Genomic DNA, 11,081 nt, shown 5'->3' on the forward strand with positions numbered 1-11,081 from the left:
TTATTTTATTTTATTTTATTTTATTTTATTTTATTTTATTTTATTTTTTTAACGTTTATTTTTGAGACAGAGAGAGACAGAGCATGAACGGGGGAGGGTCAGAGAGAGGGAGACACAGAATCGGAAACAGGCTCCAGGCTCTGAGCTATCAGCACAGAGCCCGACGCGGGGCTCGAACTCACGGAGCGCGAGATCGTGACCTGAGCCGAAGTTGGCCGCCTAACCGACTGAGCCACCCAGGCGCCCCTGATGATGATTCTTTTAACTATGTTCACAGATGATATTGGCCCATACTTGTCCTTTAGCATCCTGTCCTTGTTTGGGCACTCATAAAATGGGTTAGGAAGTGTTCTTTTTTTACTCTATGTAAAAAAGATTATGAGCTGTTCTTTGATGGCAGTAGAACTCATTTGTAACACGACTGATCGCCTGTTTTGTTTGCATGTTTGGTGGGTAGACTGATTCAATGTCTTTAATATATGTAAGTCTAACTGATTTAACTTAAATTCATTTTGTAAGGTACATTTTCAAAAAAAAATTTTTTTAATGTTTATTTAGAGAGAGAGAGAGAGACAGAGCGTGAGCGGCGGAGGGGCAGAGAGAGAGGGAGACACAGAATCCAAAGCAAGGCTCCAGGCCCTGAGCTGTCAGCACAGAGCCTGACGCGGGGCCCGAACTCATGAATCACGAGATCATGACCCAAGCTGAAGTCGGACGCTTAACCGACGGAGCCACCCAGGTGCCCCTGTAAGCTACATTTTTTAGAAGTTCTCATTTCATGCAAATTTTCAAATTTACCAGTATAAAGTTGTTCATAGCTTCCTTCTTAGAAAATCATTTTTCTTCTGCGGTTATGTCCCTTTGTTTTCTAACATTGCTGGTGTTCTCTTTTTGTTTCCGTTCTTTTGGTTAGTGGTGTTTCCATTTTACTAGACTCTTCCGAGGACTGACTTTTGGCTCAGCTGGTAACCTCTCACATACATTGCTTTTCTATTTCATTAACTTCTGCTCTTCACTGTTTTCATCCTTGGAGATTTTCTGTTCTTTCTCTAGCTTCTTATGCTAAATGTTTATGCCATACATTTCTAGTTCTTCCCCTTTCCTGGTAGAAGCATTTCAAATTCTGTTTCCCACACGAAAGATGCTTACCTTGCTTTGAAGCTGAGGGGTTTTCCACTGGGAGCTCATTGTCATGGACCCTCTTCTCTGGAACAGGCATTGCAGGGCGGCTTCCAAAGACCCATGGGCTCCTATTACCAAGACCTTTTTTCCATCCAAGTTGACACCTGCCCACCAAATGGAAATCCAGTATTATGATCAAAACTTCAGAGTCCTCCTCCCACGCAGCTTTAGTGGAAGGAAAAAGAACCTTTTAAAACTTGGCCATCCCTGTCAAGCTGCAGCCTACAATGCCTATCAGTCATAACTTACTCTTTGTGAATTTTATGGTAGAGTGACAGAGAATCATCATCCTGATGAGTCACAGGATGGAAAAACAGGGTCTACATGGGTTACCTCAGCTTAATGGCTACTTGTCTTAAAGATATATATCAAAAGTTAATCTTCTAATAGAACTTTGGTGTATACTTTGGAGGGTTTTTTTTTTTTCAACGTTTAGAATCGGAAACAGGCTCCAGGCTCTGAGCCATCAGCCCAGAGCCTGACGCGGGGCTCGAACTCACAGACCGCGAGATAGTGACCTGGCTGAAGTCGGACGCTTAACCGACTGTGCCACCCAGGTGCCCCAGAGGGTTTTTTTTTTTTTTTAATTGAAGTATAGTTGACACACAGTGTTATATTAGTTTTAGGTATACAACACAGTGACGTGACTATATGTCATTCTACGCTCACCATTAAGTGTAGCAGCCATCTGTCACAATACACCGGTATTTCAATACCACTGACTATATTCCTATGCTGTTCCTTTTATTCCTGTGACTTATTCATTCCATAACTAGAAGCCTGTTCCTCCCACTCCCTTTCACCCATTTTGCCCCCTCCTACCCATGGCAGCTACCAGTTTGTTCTGGGTCTATGGGTCTGCTGCTGCTTTTTTTGTTTTTTTAGATACCACAAATAAGTGAAATCATATGATATTTGTCTTCCTCTGACTTACTTCATTTAGCATAATACCCTCTAGGTCCATCCATGTTATCACAAATGGCAAAATCTCATTCTTGTTTACAGCTGAGTAATATTCCGTTGCATATGTATACCGTATCTTCTCTACCCACTCATCTATCAGTGAATACTTAAGATTGCCTCCATATCTTGGCTACTGTCAATAATGTTGCAATAAATATAGGGGTGCATGTATCTTTGTGCATTAGCGTTTTCACTTTCTTTGGGTAAATACCCATATAGAATTACTAGATCATGTGGTATTTCTCTTAATTTTTTGAGGAACCGCCATATTGTTTTCCACAGTGGCGATACCAATTTGTATTCCCACCAACAGTGCATGAGGGTTCCTTTTTCTCCACATCCTCACCAATACTTGTTATTTCTTTTGTTTTTGAGTCTAGCCATTTTGATTGGTGTGAGGTGATATCTCATTGTGGTTTTTATTAGCGTTTCCCTGATGATCCATGATATTGAGCACTTTTTCATGTGTCTGTTGGCCATCTGTATGTCTTCTTTGGAAAAAATGTCTACTCCGACATGTTTAATGTTTTAATCAATTATTATTATTATTATTGGGTACTGAGTTGTATAAGTTCTTTATACATTTGGGATATTAAATATTTTGGAATTTTTGTTTGATTGTTGCATGTTTGGATGTGGAGAAGGGACATCTTCCTCTTTTTCACTCAAGCTGGAATCAAGAAAAATTTAGTTAAATTTTTATATAATCAGCTAGAGTATCCTTAAGTATATGAAATCTGATAACCAAGAGAAAGAAATTATTCGTCTCTACATTACTGACATAGAAAAGCAAGGTCAAGGGGAGAATGATGGAAATTGAATACTGATTACTGAAAAGAGATATTGCTCACTGATGAATCCCAATCACGGTTTCCATACCCTGAACTATACCTGACAGCTTCCTCGTTTAAATATTAAACAAAAGTCTTATTTAAGTCTATACACTGACAGATTTGAGAAGCTGACACTTGGAACAGTTTTCCTTGTGGTTACTCTGTTCCATGAGAGAAGCTGAACACCTGTTTACAAGTAGGCCGCCCATCTTGACCTGTTTCTCTTTAAAGCTGTAACACAGTTAATCTTGTTAGAAAAATTTGTCACGCTCATTTATAGCTCCCAAAAGATGAGAAAAAGGGCTGACATTGAACATCACTTCCGTGTTTCAATTAAAATCTTCCGGAAACAAATGCTTATTAAAAAATCAAGTCAGTACCAATACGTAGGAAATAGTGGCATTTCTGAAGGAGCAACCATACCTGACTTTTCAAGAAGTTCAACTACAGCTCTGGCCACAGGTGAGACGTAACACTCGTGGGCGTCCCCGCGGACCAGCCTCCCCAGGTTTACATCTGTTACTCTGAATTTGAAAATAAGGGAAGTTGGAAGTCAAAACTGGGTCAAAACTTACTGATGTGTAACTCACATGTACTAATCCCAAATAACATCCGAGTCAACGTTTCATAGACAGGCTATATTAAATCATTAAGTCGAGGGGCGCCTGGGTGACGCAGTCGGTTAAGCGTCCGACTTCAGCCAGGTCACGATCTCGCGGTCCGTGGGTTCGAGCCCCGCGTCGGGCTCTGGGCTGATGGTTCAGAGCCTGGAGCCTGTTTCAGATTCTGTGTCTCCCTCTCTCTCTGCCCCTCCCCCGTTCATGCTCTGTCTCTCTCTGTCCCAAAAATAAATAAACGTTGAAAAAAAAATTAAAAAAAAAAAAATCATTAAGTCGAAATAAAGAGTGGGCAGGAATAAAGACCACTGGCTTCTTAGCGCAGTCCCTCAGGAAACTCTGAAGTGGTCCCTGTGGGTTGGGGACGCCCTTGGGAATTCTGTTCTGCCTGGATCGCAGGACCACAGCATAAGGCCATGCGGGGCCCCGCTGTGCACAACTCCAGGGAGCTCTGTCCAACGCACTATGTGGAATCTGCTCTGAAGTGTGCATACCAGGGTCATATAGTAGAGCCCGCTTTCCCCCTGAAGAAATGTATACCTCAATCAGTATTAAAATCCAGGACCAACCCCAGAACTCTGGGGTAACGTAGCAAGACTTGGATTCACAATCCCCATTTAGCATCAGTATTTATCTCCTTGAGAAGCCAAGGGAAAAAATGAGTGACCAGGTACCTTCAATGGCTTTTGTGCTCTTCCTCATTCAAATCCAGGACTAGCTAGTCCGTAACTATCTAGCCGAAACCAACGGTCTCAATAAAGGCTAGTAACGAAAGAGACATTTAGAAAAGTTCCCATAATTCTCTTCTTTTTAAGGAAAGATTTGAAATGACACTTTGATATCTTTAGGTCCTGGATGCATTCGAATTGATTAGGGCTTCTTCTCCCTTCTAGTTAGTCTAGTACAGGGTCAGAGATTTTCAGGACAGCTTTGCAACCTGTGTTTGGGTCTATCCTCAGACTGAGTGCCCACAGAGGCCGGAGTAACGGAAAAAGCCTGGGTGTGTCGGCGAGGCGGGAGCCTCTCAATCCAGCTCCCTTGAGACAGCTGGATTGGGAATCTAACTTTTCATTTGCTTACAACTTTGTAACACTGAATGTATTACATTCTTTCTGGCCAGGGTACAAAACACTTCCTATTTCCACATAGGTAAATGAGCTTTTCATTCCCCAAGACTCAGAGTCCTGATGACCCACATGAATGGGCGGTATTCCTTGTCTCCTGAAGCTGATGTCACGCCAGGACATGAGTCAAAGACAAATATTAGTGCACCACCTACTTGTAGTTTTCCTCTCTAATTTAAGTAAAACCTTGCGTTCTGAATAAAAGTGCTTGTGTTGCTTTTCTCAAATGACCTGCTTGTGTTGCTTTTCTCAAATGACCTGGGGCTGAGAATATGGTCCTGCTGGGGACTCAGGACGCTGGGTTGTTTCTTTGGTCTGGCAGAATTATCAAGGAAAAGCTCATTAGAAGACAAGGCTGGCCAAGGACTCTGTAAGTCAGGCAGGAAATTACCAAATGAACATGATGGTGTTAAGGACATTATTTCCAGAATGGCACCCAAGCACTACAAAAGGACGTGTGCATTTTCTAAAATCTGTAACTTTTTTTTTTTTTAATGTTTATTTATTTTTGAGAGAGAGAGAGAGAGACAGAGTGTGAGCAGGGGAGGGACAGAGAGAGAGGGAGACACAGAATCAGAAGCAGGCTCCAGGCTCTGAGCTGTTAGCACAGAGCCCGATGCGAGGCTCAAACCCACGAACCGCGAGATCATGACCTGAGCTGAAGTCAGACACTTAACTGACTGAGCCACCCAGGTGTCCCGAAAATGTGTAACTTTCTTATACGGAATTTAGAAAGCCCTCAAATCCCTGAAATAGTTAAAGGATTTCTTGCACCTCTTAATTACTGACACAGTTGAAACCGTGGAACTAAAAGAAAAAGAAAAATCTCAGTAGAAAAACTCGCTTAGCAGTAAGAGTTGATTGCTTTCTTTTCTATTTTCTCACCCATCCACATCCTTTTCTGGTTTCAAGGCATTGAGGACTTTGTTGCTAAATGAGTTCTCTGAGATCTGAAGGGCAAGGCCATGTACTCGGGTGTCTTCGTTAATCTTCAAGATTTCATCTATAATCTACAGAGGAAAAAAAAAAACCCTAAAATCAATTTTACGAAAATAAGAGCCAACAAAAGAACCGATTCATAAAAATGCATCTGTTGTAGTTCCTTTTTCAGTCCTTGTTGAAGACTTGATGTAAAGCAGAATGAATCACATCTAGTTTCTCTTTCTCCCATGTTTATAAAAGCTCAAAGGAAGCATGCCTGCATTTTAGTGACTTCTCAGTCTCCCTTATTGTGCTACTTCCTGGCAGAACAGAACAAAATAAAACCAAACCAAAGCTCGACAGTTCACAACATTTAGATAGGCAAAAGATACTTCCCTGTCCACAACTATACTTAAGCCAAACACACTGCCAACCTTCGGGGAGAACAGGAAGCAAGAGTTTCAGGCATTCCAAACTGGCCCGGACAAGCCTGTACTTCAAACACAATGTGTTCAACAAAAGCTTCCCTACTGTCACACCCAAGAAGCCATCACTGAGGCCCTCAGGTTCTCTGGACCTGAATGGCACACAGAAAGCATTTCCAAAGCCTTATGGTCAATGCATTCTAAGCAGAGAAATCTCCCTTTTATAGGAAACTCACCATTTACGAAAAAGACCAAAGTACAGTTTGGGAAGGTGATGTAAAAGCTAACGAGTGGCTAGGTAGGTCTTTTAATAAGCAACGCTCTGTCCTCTCTGTTTATTTTATGCCAGGAGAGAACATACTGATGCATTTCATTTCACAATATTATTTGTTCCTAAGAAAAAGAGATACCAGCCCATTGATAGGGGTCTCACTGCGAGGAGTATTGGTTTACCACTTCCGTTTCACTGTCTAGCAAAAAGTCACCGTGGAATGTCCACCTGGTAAGAGAGGACAAAGCTATTTGATCTACAACAACGAGAAGGAAAATTTTGTTTCAGTTATTCACTTATCTTTCATTCATTCAACAGATGTTGAATGTTTTGAGCACCTACGACTGTACCAGTTCTAAGACCAGAAACACAGTTGGGAACAAAACACCTGTCCTCACGGAGCTTATAGTCTAACGGGGAAGACAGGGGCAAAACCAAAAACTAGTATCATCTCTGGAAGTGGTAAATGACGTGAAGAAAAGTAAAGCAGATAAGGTAAGGGGCCAACGGAGAGATGGCAGGCTGGGGGTGTGGCCAGAGGGAGTGACGTCGATGGGCAGCCCAGAATGAAGTGGGCAGTCTATTGTTACCTGTAACTAGAAGGTGGCAGAAGCAACAACGAGATCTTAACTCACAAATTAAGACCCTTACTCTTTTCCTGCATAACGCCACCACCACGCAAATTCACATTCACATTTTTGACAAGGAAAAATCTTTGTCAAAAAATAAGTCAAGGAATTACACACCACACACACACACACACACACACACACACACACACACACACACAAAATCAAGGGCTATCAACACCAGTGGCAAGGAACCTGAAAAAACACAGACAGTGGGTGTCTCTCAAAGGGACAACAAATTTCTCTGCATTTGTTACTGGTATGACACGTGTCAATATTTCTAATATCTTATAATGGTAAGTGTGGCAGAAACCATCTGTCCCGGATATGGTTTCCTTTCTCCCTTAGTAATAAACTCGTGACGTTTAGCTGTTCTAATAAATGGTCTAAGGCCATCTGGTGTAAAGACTACCTTTCCCAGCCTTCCTTGCTTCGTGGCCAAGCAATCAGGTTCACGTCAATGGCACAGAAGCAGAACTGTGACTTTTAGGAACCGTCCCTGAAGGGAAGAGACTGAGGGCCTGCCTGTCTTTGCTCCTTATCCTTCCTCTTCCTTGCTGGTGACGATAAGTTGTTGAGTTGAGCCTTGTGATCAGAGAACACAGGGAAAGTTAAGAAATACCCCCAACCTCTGTGTACTGCAAAGAACCAGATACAGAGCCTACAAATTCCCATTCATGTCTCATAAATGATTAGGTGAACTACTTGCCCCCCACAGCTCAATCTGAACAAAATGCTTGTTAATCAAACTTGGGGAAATTTCCCTCCTTCCCCCAGGCTGCTAACCGTTGGCCCACCCTCAGCTGGATTAGCAGACAACCCCTTTTGAGAAAAGGCTGGCTACAGGGTAAAACACTCTCTGACTCATTATCCCTATTGCAATAATCCTTTTGAATTAGGTGTCTCCTTACTAAGTCTGGATTCATTGGACCCTGGCTAGAACGTGGATGTGAATATGGAGAGCTGAATCCGCCATCTTGGATCCACAAACAATACAGCAGCAAGAGAGAAGGAGCCTAAGTTTCTGGTGCCCTCGTGATGTCACCATAGCATCCTGCTTCTCAACCTGACTTACGTATGAGAAAAATAAACTTCTGTGTTACTTCATATTCTGTTATTTGAAGTTTTCCAGCGCTGGCGGTCAAACCCAAGCTTCCCTGCCATAGCTGGGCTGAAGAAAAGCTAGCCACAGAAGGACCAAACGCGAGCATGGTCTAGTTTCCTCACCACTACTTATGGGGGTGGCTGCTTCTCCCGGGCTTGAGATGACACTTGCAAAGGCTGTTACTCCCAGAACATTCGCCTGGAAAGGACGCTGAAGAGGATGTCATCCTATTCCTTTAGTTTATCGATAAGCCAGCTGTGACCCAGAGAAGCCAAAGGAATGGCCAAGGGCAAACAACCAGTCAGGACAGGGAAAAACCTGAACTAGTCCTCCAGCCGCCGACACCCAGACCATTTCCACTGGCCGCTACTGCGGCAGCCAGAGAAACCCAACCAAAGTCACCGAGTCATAGACCAACTCTTCCACAGAAACATCTACTGAAGGACAACAGGCGAACGAGCGTTTACGCTAGAGGGAAAAGCGATCTTCCCTCTCAAGGTTCAGCCGCCAGACTAGGCTGATCTGTTCAAGCACCACTGAGAGACGTCAACCGGTTTAGTAGATCCAAAGAGGAAAGCAACCGGAGCGTTCGGGTGCCCGTGGTACTTACCTCATCTTCGCTGCTATCTGGAGGAAGGCAGATGTGAGTGATGTTCAGACCAGCCTGCAAAGGGAACACAAGGTTATTCTGCCACGGTAAGAGAATGTGCTATCAAAAAACTATGACGAATTTGTGGAATTCAACAATCCTCACCTCCTCCGCCAGATTCTGGTTGATCTCCTGCATCAAGTTATCGTCACCTGCCTTAGGAAAGGGAGCAAGAATGACAACGTAATGACAACACAAATGTCTTGAAAAGGCACAAGCCGTAACGCAGAGACGAGTTTTGTGACTATATCGCCCAATTAATTAGAAAGAGAAGGAAATACAGAATCCTATAGCTCACAAAAGAAGAGTGAAGCTGGTATTTATTCACACATGTATTTCACAACTTTCAAATTATGTTACTTTTAAAAAATAATAGCCCTCTTAGGGCGCCTGGGTGGCGCAGTCGGTTAAACGTCCGACTTCAGCTCGGGTCACGATCTCGCGGTCCGTGAGTTCGAGCCCCGCGTCGGGCTCTGGGCTGATGGCTCAGAGCCTGGAGCCTGCTTCGGATTCTGTGTCTCCCTCTCTCTCTGCCTCTCCCCCGCTGCTCTGTCTCTCAAAAATAAATAAACATTAAAAAGATAAAAATAATAGCCCCGCTAAGGCACACAGAGCCACACAGCCAGCACCTCTTTCTAAATGGGGACACCAAAGACAGGGGTTGAGAGGACTGCCCGTAGCCGGAAAGCGATCAGCAAGCACAATCCCAGGAGGGCCAGGCCTCAGTCACTCTTCTCTCTACCCTTCTCGCCTGCCTCTCTTTGTAGGGCACGTGGAGGCTGACCACACAGAATGCGAGCGACTCGAGCACAGCTCCAGAGCGTTGAAAATCACAGCGCTCGTGGCCCTAGACGCTGACGTTCTGACACATTAAGTGCGTGCCACAAAACGACGGTGGAGGCCCAACTGCTGTGCTGTGTTAGCTTACGGGCTTGGCTCGCCTCATCACTTCCCTGCACCTGTCACCCCACGGGGGTGCCAAGAAGGATGGCAAACAGTGCCAACCGTAGTCGGGAATGAAGGGGCCGCAGCCAGGAGATGTACATGAATGCAAAGTCCCTCTGGCACGCGCTGACGTCTGGCCCTTCAAGCGTACGGCAGGCTTCGCCGGATTTAGGAAGATTACTACACGCCATGCCCCGTCACGCATCTGTCTGCCACAGAAACAAAGGGGAATGTTTCCCCTTCATCTTCAAATCATATCTGATAAGCGTTTATGAGCACACACGGACGACAATGTATCTATGGAATACAACTTATGTGTGTGCCTAGCTCCTAACCTCTGAAAGCTCCCCACACCCAGAGGAGAAAGACTCACAAAAGACACACTCAAGCAGAGCGGTAAGCAGCCAGTAACCAGGTAGAAACAAGATGACCAAAGGAAGAGGGAAATGACAGTGTTTCCAGCCGTGCCCTCTCTTCCCGCCCAAATGGGACTCAGGTGACCGGAAAATGGCCCCGGTCTTCTCTACACAATTATCTTCTACATTGAAAGGCATCCGAAACCAGTAGGACGGAGCCACACTCCCAGCTTACCTGTATAATAGCCAGCACCGGCTTAAAGGCAGGGTTTTTTTCTTGCAATAAACTCAGAACCTCTTTCGAATTCTGAATGACTTCTCTACATTGGGAAAGAGAGACAGCACGCAGTCACGTCTTTGTTAATGGCTAGAAAGGACGGATACAACACACTTTCCTCGAAAAGTTCGGTACTGTAAGTGCAAACAGACACCATAAGGGTGCGCTCCACCCGCGGGAAGTGTGGCCAGGCGGCGCAGGGTAACAATGTTGAAGCGCACACGAAACAAACCGGGACCATCTGAGTTTAAAGACGCGTGCCACGTAAAATGTTAGCAATTATTTTCTAGGGGTGACTTTTTCTCTGGTGTTTTCCAAGTTTACTGTAATACAAATTTCGCGTTTTTGTTTTTTTTTTAAATAATCCCCTTCGGGACCTCAAACATCGGTGAGGGAGGGTAGCAGAGACTGGGGAAGAGGCTTGCGGTCAGAAAAGTGGTGCGTCAGGATAAATCCCGGGTCCCAGAATTTCAAGAAATGTGAAGGGAGTGGATGGGGAAGAGAACAGAGGGGAAGGAGGAAGGGAGGGGTAAGAAAAGGGAAGTGGGGGGGGAGGAGGGAGGGGAGCATCAACAGTAGGGACCCATCAGAATTTGATATTCTCCCAAGGCCTCTTAGGGAGAGAGTGTCTGCAGTCCTCTGGGCTCCCGCCATCCAAGTCTGCATTTGGACTTCCTAAAAGTCCCAGTAGGTGACTCCTGGGCCCAGGGAAAGGGGTGCGTGCGGGGCAGACCTAGATAATGTGGTGCAAGTCACATACTCTCTCTGCGGTCTCCGGGATGAG

General features: G+C 44.5%; 1 protein-coding gene across 6 annotated transcripts in view; it reads right to left on the reverse strand.

Annotated features, from left to right (window-relative positions):
* The window catches only part of MTHFD1L (methylenetetrahydrofolate dehydrogenase (NADP+ dependent) 1 like), a 183,086-nt gene extending 172,702 nt beyond the window's left edge, over positions 1-10,384 (reverse strand). For 4 of the 6 annotated variants that reach the window (XR_005782631.1, XM_040448895.1, XM_040448894.1 and 1 more), the window contains exons 1-6: positions 10,256-10,384; positions 8,825-8,875; positions 8,681-8,734; positions 5,605-5,729; positions 3,402-3,502; positions 1,150-1,286 (exon numbers count right to left, since the gene is read on the reverse strand). Coding sequence is in view for 5 of the 6 variants with exons in the window: in XM_040448895.1 (XP_040304829.1) it covers positions 1,150-1,286; positions 3,402-3,502; positions 5,605-5,729; positions 8,681-8,734; positions 8,825-8,857 (450 nt within the window). In the remaining variant the exon portion in view is untranslated. The remainder of the gene's footprint in view (positions 1-1,149; positions 1,287-3,401; positions 3,503-5,604; positions 5,730-8,680; positions 8,735-8,824; positions 8,876-10,255) is intronic. The other 2 variants (XM_040448893.1, XM_040448892.1) reach the window with 1 other exon arrangement.
* Positions 10,385-11,081: the final 697 nt, after the last annotated feature.

This window comes from Herpailurus yagouaroundi, unplaced genomic scaffold, assembly GCF_014898765.1.
Source record: "Herpailurus yagouaroundi ecotype Mexico unplaced genomic scaffold, PumYag 198, whole genome shotgun sequence".
Taxonomy (NCBI): Eukaryota; Metazoa; Chordata; class Mammalia; order Carnivora; family Felidae; genus Herpailurus; species Herpailurus yagouaroundi.